The sequence below is a fragment of the Saccopteryx leptura genome, chromosome 3, assembly GCF_036850995.1.
Source record: "Saccopteryx leptura isolate mSacLep1 chromosome 3, mSacLep1_pri_phased_curated, whole genome shotgun sequence".
NCBI classification, from domain to species: Eukaryota; Metazoa; Chordata; class Mammalia; order Chiroptera; family Emballonuridae; genus Saccopteryx; species Saccopteryx leptura.
In genome coordinates this window covers 92,580,154-92,601,337 of record NC_089505.1, presented here as the reverse complement: position 1 = coordinate 92,601,337, position 21,184 = coordinate 92,580,154, and the positions used below count along the sequence as shown (strand labels likewise).

At 46.6% G+C, this 21,184-nt stretch overlaps 1 protein-coding gene across 10 annotated transcripts in view; it reads right to left on the bottom strand.

Moving 5' to 3' along the window:
- The window catches only part of PRDM2 (PR/SET domain 2), a 111,377-nt gene that overhangs the window by 28,359 nt on the left and 61,834 nt on the right, over positions 1–21,184 (bottom strand). For 8 of the 10 annotated variants that reach the window (XM_066375109.1, XM_066375111.1, XM_066375113.1 and 5 more), the window contains 2 exons: positions 9,314–9,424; positions 103–4,513 (listed from right to left, as the gene is read on the bottom strand). The exons of 1 other annotated variant lie outside the window; for it this stretch is intronic. In XM_066375109.1, coding sequence (XP_066231206.1) covers positions 103–4,513; positions 9,314–9,424 — 4,522 coding nt within the window. Of the gene's footprint in view, positions 1–102; positions 4,514–9,313; positions 9,425–12,888; positions 12,947–21,184 lie in introns of all 10 variants that reach the window. One more of the 10 variants, XM_066375118.1, reaches the window with a different exon arrangement.

Below are 21,184 nucleotides of genomic sequence, written 5' to 3'. Positions count from 1 at the left end.
GGAAAAAAAAAAAAGCCACTGGGCAAGTTTCCTTCCAACCGTCCTTCCCACCCCCACGCTCCTGAGCTCTGAACTCCTCTGACCCCGGGGGCCGCCGCTTACCTGAAGTCCTTCAGCTCCTGCCTGCCGCCATCCTCCCTCTTGTCACTCAGGTCGGCGGCGGCGGCTGCCAACTGGAGGCTGCGGGTGATGGGCCCTCCGCTGTGTTCTCTGGACTTGGCATTGAACCGGTCTGTTCTTTTCTTACTGGCCAGAGCGGACTTGCCCTGTAGGACGGCTTTGCTCTTCTGCACCCTTGTGTGCAGGTTCCGGGACGTCTTGCTCGAGAGCTGAGCAGAATGGTTCTTGGCCACAGCTTTGGGTTTCTTCCCCTCGGCCTGAGTGATTTTGGCCCCTCTTATCGGGCTCGAGTTCCTTAAAGAGGAGCTGGGTTTTTTGGACTTCGCCGGAGCTGTGAACTTGGCATTCTGCTTGGACCTGAAGGACGAGGAGGGCAGGGAGACTGGCGCGGGCCCTGAGCTGCGGGCTCTGGTCTTGCCCAGAGGAGCCTGCGTGCTTTGCATTTTAATCTCGGTGTCCGCCGTCCGCCTTCGGTGGCTGCTGCTACTGCTTCTGTCACTGTTTGATGGTGACGAGTGCCCTCCTCTCTTGGATGAATGGGAGGCTTTTTTTTTGGAAGGAGAAGGCGGTTTTTTGGGACAGCTGAAAGCAGCGTGCTTGTTCAGGCTCCCGATGTACGTGAACTCCCTGTTGCAATATGGGCAGATGTGCGAGGAGGACTCCACACTGTATTTCAGGTCGGCCTTCTGCTTGGCGGCCTTGTTCTTCTGCAGGATTGCTTTCTGGACAAGCTGATTTTTTTTCTTCAAGGCATTTAATTTGAGCTTGTTTGGTGACATTTTGCTGAGCTCAACGCTGAAGTTCAACCTCTTGGGCTGTCCCATTCGTCTGATGGTGTTTTTCCCACCGGAGCTGTCCAAAACCATCACCCCGTTTTTGGGCTGCACAGTCTGTTTCAAGGGGACTGGGTTTTTCTTAGGGGTGTACCTCTTCTTGTCGCTGGCGGAAGCGCAGGCCAGGATATGCTTGTGTAACTCGGGCATGTTGTCTACACCTTTGCCGCACTTGGTACAGCGGATGGCGGTGCTGAAAGTCTGTGGAATGTTGTGTGTAGTGAAATTGGTGGCCGTCGCCCCGATGCCCGTGGGGTTCCGGTGATGGTACTGAAACGGAGGAGGCTTAAAGCTCGGGTAATGCTGATTGAGACCCAGCCGGACACCTGGATCTCGTGTCTTGACTCCGGAAGCCATTATTTTTATGGTTGTGTAAAGCTCCTCGGAGGAGTCGTTCACCTCCTCCTCCTCTTTCGAGGTTTCTGCAGGATCTTCGGGCAGACTGTGCAGGTGCTCCAAGTGGGCCTTGCTGGGGTCGGTGAAGTTCTGCGGCCGCAGGGTGCTGCCTTCCAGCTCGTGGTGTGTGCACGCCTGGTCCGGGTGCAGGTCTCGCTGGTGCTGCTGCAGATTGCACAGAAAAGCAAACTCCTTCTTACACACGGAACACACAAAGATATTGCCCACACCGTGGAGCAAAAAGCGATGTTCGGACAAGTCAGTTTTAGCCTTAAACAGCTGCACACAAAATTCACATTTGAAGGGCCATTCTTCAGCATGAACAGATAAATGTTTGGTTAAATCCTTAATGGAAAGAAAAGGTGATTCACAGACATTGCAGACAAAGGTTCTGCTGAATGTTTCCTGAACAACATTCTGTTCAACTGCAGACTGGGGCTCTTCCCTGGGTTTCTGATCTTCATTCTCTAGTTCCTCCTGTTTGAGAGACATCATGGGCAAAGAAGCTTCCAGGTTATCCCCAGAGGAAACAACGGAAGACACGGCCGAGAGAGGCGGTGGAGAAGGGGAAGAGGAGGAGGAGGAGGAAGAAGAAAATGAAGAGGAGGAAGAGGAGGAGGAGGAGGAAGAGGAGGAGGAGGAGGATGAAAGTGTCGGAGGCCCCGGGGAGGCGGCAGACACGAGCGGCTCCATGGGAGGAAGGGGAGATGCAGCGGGCGACACGGTAGGAGAGAGAATGGGCAGGGGGGACTGCGCAGCAGCATTTGAGAGCGGTGAGGGGCACGGGGGCGGAGACGCCCCGGAACAGGGCTCTGGCAGAGGGATGGTGGGGAGGAGTGGAGGAGGAGGAGTGGCAACAGTCAGCACAGGAGGGCAGGGCGGAGGGGATGAGGGATGCGTGGGTATTAAGAGAGGAGGCAGCTGCCCAGCCGGAAGGGTGGGTGTGGGAGGGGCAGGAGATGGAGGAGAAGGAGAGACGTCAAGTGAGGACTCCACAGGAGGGGCAGATAAACCAGCAGCAGGACCGAGGTCAAGCTCTGCTTGGGGGTCTGGGGCTTTACGAGGACTCGGGCTGCTCCTGGTCATGTCTGGAGTGTGCTCGCCAGGCACACCCATGCCGTTGTACTCATTGAGAAGGACCTTCTGCAGCATGGAGGTGGTCGGTTTCTTTTTCTTGAGGGTGCTGCAGGCTGGCTGCGCCATGAGGCTGTCTCTGAGCTCCTTGCCCTCCGAGTCACTGCAAGGCTTCTTATGCACACTGAGATCCAGCACAGACTCCCACTGCACCAGGGCCTTGCCCATTCCCTCGGCCTTCTGCTTGACACCGCTAGACAAATCCAGTGGCTGCTGGTTGCAGACGTGGCTGAAAGTGGAACTGGTGGCCCACTCTTTAGACACCTTGTACTCATCAAAGCACGGTGGGCTCACGGTTTCTCTCTCGTCTCTCCCAGACAAACTCCACGCTGGGGAGCTGCTATGACTTTCTAATTTGGGCTTTTTGGAATTAAGGACTGCATCGGTCCACACTGCTTTCCCATCACTCTGCTTTCCAAAATCTCGGAGGGCAGGACTGTGCTGTGGAGAGCTGGGAGGGGAGCTGGTCCGCCGCTTAAACCTGCTCGAGGTCACAGGCAGCATCGACGCAGGTGCAGACACACAGAGAGGACCCAACTTGGGGATCTCAGCGACGGGAATCCCCAGGGGGGGAGAGAGTTTGTCCTGGGTCTGAAGGAGCTGCTTGAGCTTTGATGACAAGTACATGCCTTTCTCCTTGTGGAAGGACACGGCCTCCGCGGAGGGCATGCCGAGAGGCAGGCTCAGGGAGCAGGAGGGCGCTGCAGGCTCTGGCCCCGCTTCGGCTTTGATTTGGGGCAGCACGGGAGGACTAGCCGTTCTCCGTCTCTTGGACTCGCTGTTTGTACTGCTGGAAGGCTCTTTTGGGAGCTCGTCCGGTATGGAAACCTGTGTGGTCTTTATACTTTGAGTGATTTCCACAGTCACAGGAGCAAGCAGGCAGTTTATGCCATACAGGTCGGCCGAACCAGACTCCATCTCGATCACATCACAGTTACTGGTGCTGCTGCTGGTTTGGATTTTACCATCAATGTAGTAATTCAGGTTTTCAGAGATATTGCTGGAAATGTCCATGATGTACACGTCGTCTGCCTCCCCCTCCTCCTCTGGCTCTGTGCTTGGTACATAGATGTTCTGGGTGGGCTGGGCCTGCTCTGCCGGGGGCCGCGGCTCTTCTAGGAAGCCCCCTTTCCTCCGCACCCCTTTGGGAATCAGGTGGCGTTCGTGGACCCTGCGCTGATGTCGCCTCATGTTAGTGTGAGTTCCAAACACCTTCTTGCAGTATTTGCAGGGGTGAAGCTCTTTAATGTCCCCATTCTCTTCTACAACAGAACTTACTGCTTCTAGGGAAGCTTTCTCTGAGCTCAGGATCAGACAGTCTTGCCCAAGACTGGGAGGACTAGAGTTACCTTTTGGAGTGACACTGTCCCCAGACGCCCTGCCATCGGCCGGGTCCTCTGATGGCTGTAGTGTCAGGCTGGGCTTCCGCTTTAAGCCCGCCTCATGGCGCCGCTCATGCCGCCGCCTGTTGATCTGCGTGCCAAATGCTTTCCCGCAGTACTTGCACTTGAAAGCATGGTTGATGGTGGATATGTGGATGTGCATGTGGCGTTCAAGCCCCTGTTTGGTTGTAAACTTTCTTTCACAATGCTGACATGGAAACATTAACGTTTCAAATACATCACCATTGGCCTCTTCCTTAGTTTTGAGAATTCTGATCACAGGTGTTACCTCTGGAGAGTCTTCGAGAGTTTCTTTTGAGATATTTTTTGGTTCTTCTAATAAATCTTCCAGCTTCTCATCACACCGTATTTCTGGCTCTTTTGCAGAACTGCCATTTGGCGTGTCACCTTCTTCTTCCCCGTCTTCCTCCAACTCCTCATCTTCCTCCGCGTCTTCCTCCTCATCTTCCTCCAAGTCGTTCACCTCGCAATGTGCTGCCTCCAGCTTCTCGTCCGGCCCTGTCTGCGGCTCGCAGGCAGGCGGAGGGATTACTGGCCCCAGAAGCACATCCTGACCGACCTCCTCCTGCAGAACAGCTGTCTGCCCAACTGCTGACGCTGAAGGCTTCTTGTCCCCTTCTTTGGAACCTAGAGGCACAGGGAAGCAGAGGCACAGAGGTGAGGGCAGCAACCAGCTACTAGGCAAGCGAGTCCCATTATTCCTGTTATGTCTCAGCACCTGAACTGTGGGAGGGGGGTTATGATGAGCAACAGACAGCCCTACAGCCTCGTTTCTAAAGCTGCATTGGGTTTGAATCCATCCATTCATTCATTCATTCATTCGGCTGATGGTTCTAGAGCACCTGCCACTAACAGGGCAGCACATGGGGCAGTGAGGAGACACACATGAACAAGAGTCATGTGGGGCTCAGGTTCTTGATTTAGTCACACATATATAAATAAAATTGTGTTGGAGTAGCTGATACTGAATTTGAGAGACTAGTTGTGAATTCTAATTTCTTGTGATTCCAAATTAAAATAAGAAAACTGCTAAATGCACTGCCAGGTTAGACTCTTCATGGTCTTTCTTGAATGGAATGATTCCTTCCCTCTTTCTGACTAAATCTACATATTTAGAAATTTGAACATTTTCTAGAATCATGTGATCGGAATTTTTTCAAAATTTCAGAGATCAAAAGTGCCTGATCAAATTATTAAGATCTCAGGAGTCTCGATGCCCAGGAGAAGCCCAGGTGATCAGGGAAGGACTCACTAATAAGATGACAGTTGAGCAGAGACCATAAGAAAGCGAGTCAGGCAAACATCTGCAGGAGGGAAGCCCTCTGGACAGAGGGAACAGCAGATACGTAAGTTCTGAGTCAAGAACTTGTTAGATGTGTTCAGGGGAGAGCAGGGCAGCTGGAAAGGCGAGGGTGGGGGAAGGACCGGAGGGAGAGAGGAGAGCAGGAGAGACCAGAGACCGACCCACACAGGACCGTGTAGGCCGCTGGCCTCTGCTCTGAAACTGAGCTACCACAAAGTTCTAACACAAATACGATTCAACTCACTTAAATTCAAGAGCATTGCTACAGCCATTCTGAGGAGCACAGAGAACTCTGGGTGGGCTAGGGTGGAGGGGAGGCAGGAGGTAAGCCTCCAGAAGGGCGGGGTGGGGGGTCGGCTAGCACGGGAGGAGTGGCAATGGCCAGGCTCTGGTACATTTTGGAGATGAGCTGACAAGATGTGCTTGCTGACTGGCTGTGGCAAGAGAGAGATCAAGGAGGATCACACAGGAACCATACGAATCCTGTTCACTAAGCAGCAGAAGACTAGGGAGGGGCAGGTCTGGTCTGTGTGTGCACCTGCTGGTGGAAAATCAAGTTTCCTCTGATGTGCTCAACTTTAAGGTCCCCAACAGATGTGCAGGTAAAGGTGTTAAGCAGTTATAGATGACTCAAGCATGGGAACGGATGCGGTCAGCTGGGAGGTGCGTGCAGACAGAGAGAGGCAGAAGAGCATCCCCCAGATGGCTCCAGTACTTAGAGGTCGGAGGGATGCCCAGTGAGGTATGTGGAGAGCCGAGAGAGTGCTGGCCCTCCGCCTGAGGAAAGACAGTGTCCAGATCAGCTGCGCCAGGGACTGCTGAGAGGCTAGGAGCAGGACTGAGAAGGAAGTACCCCATCTACTGAGGGAGGCACGGTGATCATGACAACAGTTTCAGTGAAGGAGCGGGGACAGATGCCTAGTGGAGCTCCTGAAAGAACACAGGAGAAAGAAACACGCAGACTCGTTCAAGTTGAGCTATACAGAAAAGCAGAGAAATGGGACAGTGGCTGGAAGCAAACACAGGGACAGCAGGAGACTCCCAGACAGGCGCTGGCCTAGTGCATTTACTTCTGACGGTGAAGGTCCTTTCTCCAGTCCGCCCGAGTCTCTGCTGAACGAGGCCCCCTGGACTACGCACACTGGAGAAGTCAGAGACTCTGCAGAGCAGGCAGAGCCCTGGGACCTCTGTTGGCTCTGTTACCTGGCTCTCCCCCATTCACTGGACAGGTACTGACGCTATACAGTACTGGGCAAACAAGACTCAACATCCTCGTCTTCACAGAGCTTCACCGTAATAGGAGCTACATACATGTAAGCGAGCAGCAGCACCACCACCCTGAACTCATGGCTGTGCTTGTGGAAGTGCACGCTGCCACAGACACACACAGGAGAGGCCTGTCCTATGGCTTGGCTAATCAGGGAGGCCTCTCAAATAAAGTAGTGAGCATGCTGAACCCAACGGAAAAGGACAGAAAGGAAAAGTAACAGGAGGAATTAAAACATGTAGCACACCGTGAATTACTCTGGACATACCGGGGGCCATGGGGATCCATGAAGATGTTCTAAAAGGGAATGCCACTGGGGAGACTTGGCTGCGATGTGCATTAAGGGGCTGAGGAAAAACCCTGCTGTAGGCAGAAGGCCAATACCGAGGCAGTGGTATTAGAGGGGAGCCACAGTGGCCCCCACTAAGGGATGAGGATAGAAAGAAGCAGTGGAGGCAGGAAAAAGTGTCCCTACTGTCAACACAGAAAAGGCCCATCACAGACTTTGGTGACAGTCTGGATTCAGGGCACAGGGAGGGGCCAAAAAGGCCAACTGTTCCAAGCTCTGCAAATGCAAGGTATTAATACACTCTCAGCTGTTCAGCCCTGGCCACCTTGCTGTTTCCTAGAAACACAGTCTTACTTTTACCCGTCTGCTACTGTCTTCACGAATAACAAGGCTTCAGCCTCTAATAGGACCAGCTTTCTGTCCCCCGGACAAATTTGATGAAGTCTGTGAGTTTTCCACAAACTGGGGAAGCAGTCATTTGATAGTGGTAATATAGTTCACATTAGGAGCTAACTACCTTTTCAAACATATGTTTAGCACAGACTATCCTGTTGCAAAAAAAAAAAAAAAAAGCTGGAATGAGACAACAGAAAATAAAAATAATATCTCCAAGGCTCAAAATTTCTTTATAGAGTTCATTTTTGGCCAAAATCTGTGGCTTCTTTTAATAATAAAAAAAACAACAAAAAAAAAACACCCCAAAACACCTCTTCTTTCTCTGTGATTGGTAAACATTTCCAGATTTAAAACTGTCCAAAATAATACATAGCAAACACACACAGCCTGCCCACTAGCAAGGCCCACACCAAAGCGCGCCCGCACTCCACGAGGCCACTGTGCTTTCCACATGCAGTAGGTCTGAGAAACACAGCACCGGCCCGACCGTGAGCTCAGACCACTCTGAAACTCAGGACACTCAGGAGGGGCCAACAACAACCCAGCACAGAACCAATCACACATCAACTAGTTAGTCCACAAAAAGGTCAATGGTAAGTACCTTTTCTCATGGGACCTGATGTTGTATCAGTAAAAAAATAACTGTCTTGAATTTGTGAAGGTGAGAAAGGATTGTTGGGTTTTCTTTTTTAATTCTGCCACTAAAGGCAGTGAAGTTCTTTAGCATTTTTGTTGTTGTTCAAGCAAATGTCTTAGCAAGTCTGCTATCAACAGGCAGAACTGAGTATTATAAAGTTATGGGAAATAAACTTGTCTATTCAGGCCACAGGAAACTACAATCCTTTATGAATGTCGTCACCACAAACAGTGCTAATAAAATGGCTTAAAAGGAATCCAAAATATTTTGTTCTTTTTTTTTTTCCTCTACAAATGTTTATTGAAAGAGTCACAAGCCTACATTTTGAAATTTGCCTATATGGGTCACACTACGAACAACTCTTGAGCAAGCTCTGGTTAGTCTTTGCATAAATTGACCACACTAATTAAAACACACCTCCCTCCTTCCTAATAGCAAGTCTCAATATGGTGGCTCAACTGTGCCATCTGCCTTTCTGATTAACTTTTTTTTTTTTTTTTTTCATTTTTCTGAAGCTGGAAACAGGGAGAGACAGTCAGACAGACTCCCGCATGCGCCCGACCGGGATCCACCCGGCACGCCCACCATGGGGCGACGCTCTGCCCACCAGGGGCGATGCTCTGCCCCTCCGGGGCGTCGCCATGTTGCGACCAGAGCCACTCTAGCGCCTGAGGCAGAGGCCATAGAGCCATCCCCAGCGCCCGGGCCATCTTTGCTCCAATGGAGCCTTAGCTGCAGGAGGGGAAGAGAGAGACAGAGAGGAAAGCGCGGCGGAGGGGTGGAGAAGCAAATGGGCGCTTCTCCTGTGTGCCCTGGCCGGGAATCGAACCCGGGTCCTCCGCACGCTAGGCCGACGCTCTACCGCTGAGCCAACCGGCCAGGGCCTCTGATTAACTTTTAATCAAAGCCGCTCTGAATTCTTACAGCATGGAAGGCCTGGAATATTAAACCTCAGAAGAGACCATAAAAAAGAAAGTCTGGTGGGGAGAAGCAAAGAGATAAAATAGGAATTTACATTCTACCAAACACACACTTTCATTCTGTGCATTTTTCATCCTGATATATAAAATCAAGGATGTTTGGTATTTTAAGTTTTTAGCTGAACTGTAAACCATACCTTACGTGTAGAAATCCTAAGTACCGAGCAAGGTAAAATGTTTACGAGGTCAATGCACCGACGTGCCCAGCCCACAGATGGATGATGGACCAGCTCTGCACCCCACTCTGTCCTTGTCAGTCTGACTTCTGTCACCACATTTTTTTTGATGGTTCTGAACTTCGTAAATTATTTGTAAATTCAATCATATAGAATGTTTCATTTTATTTTAACCAGGGTCTAGTTTCATTTTTAACAAAGAAGGTCTTGAATTACTTTTTGAAGGGGAGGTGGGATGTGTGGATGGCTTGTAGGGCCCTCCTGCTCTTTAGCCCTTCACGGTTCTTGAATGATTCTCAGAAGGGCATTCCAGGGAGACACAGAGTTGCAGTCACTGGCGATACGCGTCCGGTCCTCCAAGGCCAATGCCCAGGCTTACCTTCTGCAGAATCTCTCATGTTTGCAGAGGCGGAATCTGGCTCACTTGTCTTCAGAGGTGTGTCTTCTGTTTTGTTTCCTTTGTTTTTATTTTCCTGGGGTTTTTTCTTCCCTGAAACACATTATTTATCTGTTCATTCATTCATTCATTCATTGAGCATCACCCTGAAATCCTGAAGGAATCTAATCACAGCAAACTGACTATTTCTAGGCAACTATCAGTTCAGATTCCTAAAGAAAGGAATGGATGATGAATTCAAATACGGTTAAGTCATGTCAGAGGGAAAAAAAAGCAGCCCATAAGTCCTGTATATTTGAGACCCTTGGTGTTAGTTCCCTCATAGCTATAAGAACTATCAAAACTAACAGATAATGCATTCTAGAAAAGTGGACAATACTGATGTCATAGAAAAATCAGATAACAGCACTAAGTGTTAATACCATGCACTTAACAGAGACTGGCAGAAGTCTGGTAATTGGTGAGAAACACAGTAGGGAAAACAACATGGGATAGCGTGGGGCCCCTTTCAGTCAGGATGAGTATCTGTAGTTGTCATGGTAAAGCAACAGAAGCAGAGATTCTGCTGAATCGCAAGGAATACATGTGCTCAATGGTTCAAATATCAAATGCAGAGTAATTATGAATAATTCACTGTCTGCCAGCACGGCACTCTGAGGGTCCTGCGGGACTCACCTCAAGGCCCAGAACAATTCCATATTTCATTAACAATTCGGAGGCTGGAATGCAGGACACAGTAACTGAATTCCAAGTGATGCCACAGTTCAGAAGATAAGATGAAAATGCAGCTCATTTCTGACAAGCTGGGACAGTGAACACTCGTCACCAAGATAGTACGATAAACACTTCTCGACAGAAGTCCCCACTACCAGAGGCTCAGGAGTCCAGTACCTTTAGGATTTAACCAGAATTTGCAGCCCTTCTTGGCCATTTTTAAAAAAATGATAAGTTTCTTATACCTGATAGCTTTTATTTTTCAGTTTTCAGATCCACAGTGGGCTCCTATCACCTTCCCGGATGACTGCCTTGTCCTTCTGCAAGGTTCCCGCACCAGGCCTCAGCCCGGGCTGTCCTTTCCCTCTGCAACAAGCCCCCCGCCACCTTACCTCTGGGGTTAGTAAAATGACAGCCTAGAAAATGGCATTCTCCATAACAGAGAATCACTACAGAGGAGCATAATTAACTAAAATGTAGGGAACAGATGAAAATTGAAATCAGAGACACAAAATATCGTCACTGTAAAGACCACAATGATTAAAAATAGAAATATCAATTATAATACAAAGCAAATAATCCTAAAAAACAAACAAATAAAAAACCCACCAGATTTTGAGAAATATTTGAGACTCATTTAATGTTAGTCTTAAAAAGAAAATTCTAAAATACTATTTTAAATCCCTAATTCTTCAGTAAAAAGACAGAAGTTTTCTGCAACTGTGTCAGACTCAAACAGATTTCTGAAAACAAGTCAATCAGGTCATTTCCAAAGGAGGCTAGACTGGAACTCAGGACTTCGCTAGAATCCCACGCTAGTGGGGACAGAAGCAGAGTCTCTGTATAGAAGGCAGTCACGTCTCTGAATGGAAAGACTATAAACCAATGCCCCCCGCAGGGGGCGAAGGCCTGAAGCACATCACACTGCAAGAAAGCACCTCCTCTTCAATGTCTCTCTCCCTCTGTCACCAGCCCTGGCCTACATCTGACCGTGACAAAGGCTCGTGAGGACTACAGTTATGCTTACGGGAATTTGGAGTCTAACCTTTCAACCAGTTTACTTATCCTCACAATGACATGTGCCCGGTCCATATCAGATTACCAGGAGCAAACAACGTGAAGACCAGCTACCAGCATTAACTGCTCTAGCTCCGCAGGTCACATCACATTAGATCCACCTGCAGGTTCCTGCTGCCCAGAAACACTTCATTTAAAAGTCATGAAACAGCTTTTCCCTGGATTAAAACCATACATTTGTTATAGGACATCAGCACCACCTCACATACTCCAAACAGGCCAAGGAATATGACCCCTTCCTTCTTACTGACCTCTTCCTTTCTAACCTCTGCAGGTACAAGCTTTTGAAATATATAAAAATAGAGATATGGTCTAAACCTTCCCTCCTCTTATGCATAAACCTTACATGCTTTAAAAAAAAATTAACCTTGTAAAATTTAATAGAAATGCAGAGGTCAATTTCTTGTAATACAATCTCTTGCAAAAGCAATTCAAAGATTTTCTGCAACATCTTAAGCTCTATAGAGACTAGTAAGCAGGTTGTACAAACCAAATAAACTGGCCTATACATAAACAGAGTATTAAGTGAGATGTCTAGATTTATATTGATAGAGCAAAGTATAACTTTAATGCCACTTATTAACATGTACTCAGAATGAGATGACATAACTATCTAAAAGTAAGGTACTATTCTGAAGTTTTCTTCTTTCCTCTAACACAGTATGAGAACACTCAGCTGAGGACGAATGGCAAAGGTCTCCTTTCGGACTCTCCAAACCTAACCAGTGAGATGGACCCTCCCGCCTCCAGGTGCCCTCTTTCAAAACTATAACCAGGAAACGATGACGCCCTGTAAGAGGCAAGTAGGGACATCTATGTGCTTCTCAGAGGGCTACCCAGAGCACCCCATCATAGGCTGCTCCAGGCTGGAGACCGGGCGCCTGCACAGCAGCACCGGTGACGCTTGGGGCCGGGTCACGCTCTGTCGTGGAGCTGTCCATGGCTCAGAGGAGGTTTAGCAGCATCACTGACCTCCACCCACCAGATGCCAGTGTCACCACTACCCGTCTAGTTGTGACAAGCCAAAGTCTCCAGATGTGGCCAAATGCCCCAGGAAGGGGGGTAGGGTACTCCCCGGGTTAAGACCCACTGGGCTAATCCAATATAATATGGGACACTAAAGACATAGGGGGCGCTCCAGTTTATACACATTTATCGGAAAATTTAAAAGTATTTGAACAGCACTAACAAATCAATTCTAAAGTGCGAGGACCACTGATCGATTTAGTTTTATCATGGAAATGCATCTATAATAAATCTAATTATCATTCATTCATAGAACAGAAATCACTTGATACATGAAATGATCTTCTCTACCTTTACTAGAACATTAATACTCGCGCTACTTCCCATCAGGACCGTGGACGAGAGGTGAAGGAGCTATTGAAATCACCTGTCCTACCAGCTATTCTGCAAGAGAAACTGAAGACCAGTGCCCCACAGGGACTCCTCAGTCTGGGCCAGAATGGAAACTGGAACCTGGGTGTCCTGACTCACACTCAGGTATGCCTAGTATCTCTCACAGAGCCAGATATTGCAGTCACGGGGGTGGGAACTGCTCCACTTCCTTAAATCAGTACCTTTTTCCCCCTGATGTTTGGTTTCTGCTCTATATGTAATCAAATTTAAATAAAAACAAGCCTACACCCAAAAATAGCCAGAAAGATGATGTTTACAAAGGCGCGAGGGGCCCTGCTGGTTCCTGTCTGGGAGAGCTGGTGCGGCAGAGCCCACCGGGAGCCTGGTAAGCACACGTGTGCACTTACCATCAGGTTCCTGAAGGTCTTACACAGAGGCTACTGCCAGCTGCGTGTTCCACTTGCTCTAAACAAGAAAGATACAGGAATGAAACACAAGGAAAGTGAAATGGAAATGACGACAAAGAACACAATGAAGCACGAACAAAACCATATGCGTATATGTAAGAAAAAGAAATGTACACACAGGTGAGGAGGATGAAATGAAACAGAAGGGAAACAGCAGTTATCCACTGCATCAAGGTTCTCACCAGAAAACAAAAATCATCAACCTTGTGTTCTTAGTTGGGGATGGGATGTGGCATACTTACTCTCAGGCCTGTGCCACGCCCATGTGGTAGAACTGGCGCTCTTAACACTAAAGGACCACTCTGCTAAAGACCTGAAAGTCCCACTCCATGTCTCTCATTTTAGAGACACCCAAGGACCAGGGATGTGAGGTTTTCTGCCCGAGGCCATACAACTCAGTCAGCACCAGAGTCAGAATTAAAACCCCAGGATGACGATGCTTAAAGTGCTTCTTCTACTACATTTCTTTAAGACCCAAAATGCCACCATAAGAAAACCTTATTCTTTAGAAAGCATTTTATAGCCATCATTTCGCTCAGTTTCAAGGGCAAATGGAAGTGATATAAAGATTTCCACTGCGTTTATGGAAAAAGGAACAACCAAATTGGGATGCATTTATTTCCATTTCAATTATATCTTATGCCAGAAACAAGTATCAGTCAAGAGCACAGAACCCCAATCAGACCAAGTGTGATTCATTGATAACATTGTTGTTATTATTGATAATATCAATAAAACTGGATTTTTCAGTGAAATAGCTACCATATGGAGAAAACCAAAGTCACAACGATGACTTAAAGACAGTGTGAAGCATTATACTGCTGGTGCCCAGAATGCAAGGTGCAAAACCCAAACTGCCTAAAGTGTCACATGAGTAAGTTCTGGACTATGCTGTCCTCTTTCAATAAAGTGAACAAACACTAGGAAACTCTAGAAAATAATGTTTCACTTGAAAATGTTCAGGAATCAGAGAAAATACAAAATGCCAGAAAACTGGCTCATGATATACTGAAAATTCATCACAGGCCTAGCCAGTGGCTCAATGGATATAACATCAGCCCAGCGTATGGACATCCTAGGTTTGAGTTCCAGTGAGGGCACATAGGAGAAGCAACCACCTGCTGCTTCTTCCTCCCCCCACCTCTTCTCTCCCACAGCCAGTGGCTCAATGGATATAACATCAGCCCAGCGTATGGACATCCTAGGTTTGAGTTCCAGTGAGGGCACATAGGAGAAGCAACCACCTGCTGCTTCTTCCTCCCCCCACCTCTTCTCTCCCACAGCCAGTGGCTCAACTGGTTTGAGTGTTGGCCCAGATGCTGAGGATAGCTTGGTTGGGCCAAGCATGTCAGTCTCAGGTGCTAAAAACAGCTTGGTACTCAAGCATCAGCTCCAGATGGGATTGCCGGGTGGTTGTGGGAGTCTGCCTATTTTCCTTCCTCTCACCTAAAAAAAAATCATCACAACAGTGAAGGCTCACACATTCAGTGATTTAGAAGAATTAAATTTAGAATTATATGTAACTCTATGTGTGCTGCCTCCTAACTGGGAGCTACTCAACTTTGAGGTATGAAATCAGAATTCAGTATCAGCAGGTCTATCTGATTTTAGGGGAGTTCATCATCTTACTCAGGTACACAGCGGATTCTAGACCCATCAGTGTGAGCTGCACAACTGCTACCACGTGATGATTATGAAAGATAAGTTCACGTTAAATGACTTTTTATAGGGTAAAAACAGAAAAGAAAAATAAGCTCTCTAACAGATCAGGAAGCACCAAAGGGGACTCAATGGATAAAAGCAAAGTTGTTCAAGAATGGCCAGCACAGTGCTATGTGTGAGCCGGTACACAACAGTCAGAGCGGGACCTCAGCTGCGCTTTATCTGGTGGGGGTTTAGCATTCCACTGCTGGTGTGATGAATAGAGAAGCTGGAAAAAGATATATAAAACTAAATTTTCCACAAGGAATTAACAGTCCACTTCAAGAATTTCAATATCCTTAATGTATGCTAGGAGGAAAGAAAAAAAGGATGACTTGGGTACCTGGGAGTGATAAGCAGTCACTGACAGGACAGGCAGGAAACCTGAAGCAGCAGGAATAGAGGACAGTACGTCCGAACTGTGGCTAGAAAGGCTTCACAAAGGTCAAAGCCTTACACAGGCGGTGTTTATTAGATGATCAGAAGTGGCCTCTATCAATGGCCCAGGGAAAAGCAGTAGGTCAACAAGTCACTCCAGGCCTTAGCCCATCGGTCCATGGGTTGGAAAGAGGAAATATGAAGCAGTAAGATGCTATTAACAGTTGGTTTTCATGAAACTTATACGCTATACATTTCCTATAGGTTTCTTTTACACATAAAATAACTTTGACGTCTACCTGATGGTAAAAAAATTCTGTTAAGCTCCTTGGGCTTAATTTCAAATCTTAACTCACCAAGAGCTGTCTGTAACCTACAGGCAAATTATAAAAAATAAAACCTCTCCGGTTTTAAGTTGTTCACGGTATTAAAACTGGATTCTAGGCTTTGCTTCCAACAGAAACAATGGAAAAGTTCTGGATACTTCAGTGTTGCAGATCAGTCTAAATTCCTGGAATGCCTGCGTCCCGCCAGGGGGGTGCACAGCCTTTGCCTCCACGGCTCCAGCTCCTCCAAATGTCAGACTGATGGAGAACTGCAAAGATCACATCTGAAGGGACCTTTTAATGTCTCTAAGAAAGGCTTTTAGTGGCTTTGACTGGCTAATTCCAAATACTAGACATAACCTCTTGTAAATTCAAATTAAAAAAGCATTAGATCTCCTTTATACTCTTTGGGACTTCAAACGGTCTTGTGGCATAAACAAAATCATTTTTGAGACTCATTATATGCCTCTGAAACTTAAGCTGCTGGTCTGTTCTGTTTTAAAATTATTTCAATGTCTAGGGTTCTCCTCGTGGATTTTCAGGAGCCTTTATCTTACAGGGAAAAAATACATACCTGAAGTCGGAAACCTTATACATAAAACGTGAAGTGATGACTACACAGTAAAGAACTCAATTCAAGTTCAGGTATTGGTCCCCTGTGGCCAAACAAACCAGGACTGGGAGCTGAGCAGGGAGGCGGTGCGTTCCGAGTGCCCGGCAACCCCTCAACAGAGGGGACGGCCACACCCGAGAAAGCTGGTTAGTCTCAGCTAAAAGCAAAGGCATTTTCCCTCTCAAACCCATGATCAATTTTACAGTACTACATACTAACTATGAGTTAACTATAAAATACACTTTAAAAATATTTTCAGGAAATAAGATCTAGATATCAATCCGAGTCAAGACACAATTACAACATTTTGAAAAACCTCCATTTTTTTACATTTGTTTACAGAAATGCTCATTGGCACAAAACCCTATCACTCATTAATAAAATCAGTCTATCCATCACTGTCAACGGAGAGGAGCTACATTCATGTTGGCAGGTGGCTCCCACTGATGTGATTACTGATGAGGGTATAACAGCCACACACCTTGCCGTCTTTCCTGGTTTCGCTGCATGCAGTTATCACATCATCATTACTTAAGTCAGAAACCTGAGTTAGACAATCAGACTGAGCGCCTCCCGGGTATAAGCAGAGGGTCAATGTTTGGGCAGTTGACTGTGATCCCCACGATGGTACTACTGGTCACTAGCTTTTATGTTGCTTCTACTAAAGTACAAAAATTAGACAATGACATTTGACTATGTCTCATTCTGGTAGAGGTTTAAGAAATTCATTTATAAAAATAAGAGAATTTATAGAGATACTAAAGTCCCTAATCCCTTGGATTTGGCATGAAATGACACTCTCACACTCCAGGATAATTTTTAAGACTCTTCATGACTATTGCTAAGTGATCAGTCCCTTCTGTCCAAGCTCTCAGGGCCCTCCCATCCCCCACCCCCGCAGACGTGCCTCCATCTGCGCACCATGGACCGAGGCTCCTGAATGGCGTATGCACACTGGCTAGCACTAATTCGCCCACCCACTCTGACAAACTCCAAACTGCCCAGGCCATCTTTTAGATCCAAGAAGCAAAGGAGGAACTAAAATGTATTCTCATAAAGTAATTATTTTTAAATCATAAATTACATTTCAATTTCAGATTTTTTTTTTCTTATTGAGGTCCACCTGAAAACAAACTCCCACTAGCCTATTTAACAACACATCTTACTGTCTGATGTACTAGCCTGTATCAGACTACAGTATCATTCAAATTTGGCCCAAGCTCACTATTTTTATAGATTAAAGAAAATTTCCCCTCCATGCTTTATAAAGTTTCTGGAAGAGTGATGAAGTAGAGCATTCTGATCATTTTTCTTGGGTGCTTATTACCTACAAGGCCCTCCGTCAGGAGCTCCACACCTGGCTAGGCTCGGTTGCTTAGAGCACCCTGCTGAGCCACAGTGATGAGAGCTGTATAGAACTCCTCTGTTTACTACAAGCACGTCTGCCCCAAAGAAACTTAAAATTCAAGTTACATATCTAACTTTGTAAAAAACAAGCAAGCCTCTTTGAAGAAAAGCCCTAGTAATGTCAATGAGTAGCAAATTTTGAGTAGAACACATGTTCCAGAGAATCTGTATTTCATTAAAAAAATGTTTTTAGGGCCTGGGAAGGATGGAGGTTGAGGAAGAAAGCAGGCCAGAGGGCAGAGGGAGGGAGAGAACACAAAGTGGGATATAGAGATGGGTGGTGTGAAGAGCAGGCGGCCAGCACAGCCAGGGTGCTGGGGGACCTGCCCGGCTGGAGCTCCCCCCCAGGAGCGCAGTCAGAACCTCAGCCCCCCCCCCACCGGCTCCAGCACGGGAGTGGGGCACAGTGCAGGCTGGCAACACCAAGGGGTCTGAGAGTTAGCCCACACTACCCTGATGAGTTGAGGCTTCTCTTTTCTGTCACTATGGGGTAAACTAATGCCCCTGGGAGGGAGGAAGGGCTCACCAAGGACGAGGTGTGAACAGGCTGCCTCCTAGGCCAGCACGGCGCTGGGAGGAATGGTCTCACTCAGTCCAGCCACTCGTCTCAGCTGCTCCCAAAAGATTCCTGTCCCCCCAGGTTGCAAATCTTCCCTGCAAAGAGCTGACCCCAACTAAAGTGAGACGCTCCTGGGCCAGGCTCTCCTCTCCTTCTCCAGTGCTGGGGTGGCTCTCTGAATAAAACAGGGCCTCGAAGGACAGAGACCTACAAACTAAACTGTGTTGTGCGGCATGGGCCCCGACTGGGTTAATGAGAAAATCCTGCGCAGGACCGAAAGGAGCTGTGATCCACACTGATAACGACTCCCGCCTCTGTCACGGAGGAGAGAATGAGAGGATGTACACAGGGAACTTGCTCAGTGCCTGACACAGACTGGATAAAGGGACTCTATTGTCAGGATGAGCCGCAGCAGACTCTACTACACAAATGACAGAAACCCCACGCCAACAAGCCTGAACTGTCAGCATATGTTCCTTCTTATGAAGACAATGGCGTCTGCTTCCACTAACAACTCCGAACCCATCCACTTGTTGTGTTCATTTGTTCTACATCCATTCACACGATCCCACCCAGCTATGGGTACGGAAACATGCAACCCTATGAGGACAGAGTGAAACTGAGAGAACAGGGAATGGTAGCAAACACGGGCGTCCCCATCAATATATAAATATATAATACTAATGCTTTTATAGCGGAAGTTGTAAATATTATTTCATTTCGTAAGTCTGTGACCCACTGATTTTATTGCTGTCTCTGCTTAATCTTTGAAATGAAACATATTAGTTCATACTTTAGTAGTTCTAATCTTTTGGGGAAGAAACCTTATACCCCTTTCAAAATTAGATAACACCTAAGGCTCCTCTCTAACACAAAATATTGGAGTTCAGGGACCTCCTATTTTATTACAAAGTCAAGTTGTGAGTTCACGTAAATGTGCATATAATGGGGAATATGTGGTCCCTAAAAAAAAACCCTGACTCCTCAGGTTGCTCAACAAAAATGTTGCACAAATAATCAGGACATTTGTTTCCTTAAAACTGACATCATCAACTTAATTAGTAACTCCTCCTAAGAAAAGGGCTTGTCCACGCTTTTGCTTTTTCCCAAGTTCACATCCAGAAGGATGTGAGTTGACAGATCTCCTCATTTGTCACATACAACACTGAAATTGCTCCCACACAGTGACTTTCAAGGCTGCCTGACAATTTAATATCTAAGAAACTGTACCCAGAATTCATCCAAAATGTCACCTACCTAAAACTTGGTCACAACACTGAAGGAGAGCCACTTTGAGTGGTCTGGACCACATCAAGGTAAGACAGAAGAGCAGGAATAAAAGAGAAAAACTCTTCATGTGGGCAGCAAGCAAAGAGTGAAACATGAGTTCTCTAATCTGCTAGCCTATAACTACCAGTGTCTTAGTTTGGGTAACTAGTAAAGCAAGACAGCTTTTAAGAAAAAAGCAGGTCTCTAGCATCAGAAATTCTCTAGTGATGTGTATCTATCAGCAGATCGAAAGCAGTGCTTTACTCTTACATAATTTGCAATCGCCTTCATGTCATCAAAGCACACTATGTGTATGTTTAAAGAACATATTAGAAGATGTTGAAACTGTTCATTTTTTTTCCAACTAGAAGTGCCCCAATGAGCTGATGGACAGGCAGTTACCACATTGCTATTTTGCTGCTGTCCACCAATGACAAGGGCGCAGACCAAGGTCGGTGTGCCACACATGTCCTGATGAGGCTCTGGCTCAAGGCGCACAGCAGCCCTACAAGGCAGGTCTTACCCCCACTGCACACACAAGTAAACTTAACATGAAAACATGTAGGTTAACCCATCCAAAGTCACACTGCTACTAACTGGGGGAGTTGGGATTTGAATTTGTAATTCCAAGGGTATGTTCCAGCATGCCACAGTGAGTCCACATACTGACAGTTTCCAGAATTCAGTACAGCTGGGACAGCAGTTTTTCCCTTCTCTCCTCCACCCAACATTCACACACATTTCAGGGTCATTTTAAACAAGTTAACCCTCTGCAAAGTACTGATCGGGCTGTAAGTAACGCAGAAATGGCAGTGAAGCCCCAGCAGTATGCTTCAGCCCTCCCCAAACAAATTGGGGTAGTGGTTTGTTTTCATAATGTGCTTTAGCATAAAAACGGAAGTCGGAGTTAGAGGGATTACAACAATCATTCACAAAGTTTACCAATTCCATGTACTTTTCAACAACTGTCCATGAGATCCCCGTCGAGGGGCACAGTCTGACTGAAGAGTCAGAAATAGTTCAGCTTCACCTTTTCTTGATTTAATATTTTCTACACTCTACTACAACAAGGGATTTAATTTACCTTGGCATACAGACAGTAATTTACATTATTTTCTATCCTGAATTCCTAAATTTTATAATTTTGATGGAATCAAAACTGCAAACAGGTATTTATTAAGCTTAACACTTAAATGGGCCCATTATCAAATACAGTGGTACCTTGAGATACGAACAGACCAACATACTTTTTTTTAAGATACAAGCTGCGATTCGGTCTGTATTTTTGTTCGAGATCTGAGCGAAATTCCAAATACGAGTCATGATTCAGGAAGCTGCTGCTAGTTGGCGTGTTGGCGCACGGGTCCAGTATCGGCAGTTTGATATACGAGTTGACTGACTTACGAGCTCGGTTACAGAACAAATTAAATTCGTATCTCAAGGTACCACTGTAATCCTAAAATCATACCTAGGAAGGAAAAGATACTTCTTGTGATAATACATTTAACAGCAATTAAAACTCCTTAAAACAAGCAAATTTGGACTCAAGCCCATGTTCAAAATTACAACCAAAAGTGAGACTATTGATAATCACTCCTTTTTATTATTTGGTTTGGACGCCAAGAAGAGGGAAATTATCATTTCAACTGCATTGTTAATCCTGTAAGAAATACAATCTAAAATGTGTAAATAAACAAGGAGATTATTCCACATGTAAAAGATCAAAACGGCAACTAACCAGCTCCTCGTAGCCTTGCAGAGAAGAATAGAAGGCTTAGGTGGCCCCTGACGCCACGTTAACATGCTCACAGAGAAGGCACCAAGACAGGAGGAGGAGGAGGGCAGAGAAGCCCCAGGTTCTCAGAGGGACTTCGGACATTCTGCATAAAGCCAGTAGTCACTTTATTCCACGGAGAGACTGGTTCTGATCATCTCATACATTAAAAACAAAAAATACAGCCAATAGAACCAGAAAGGCATACT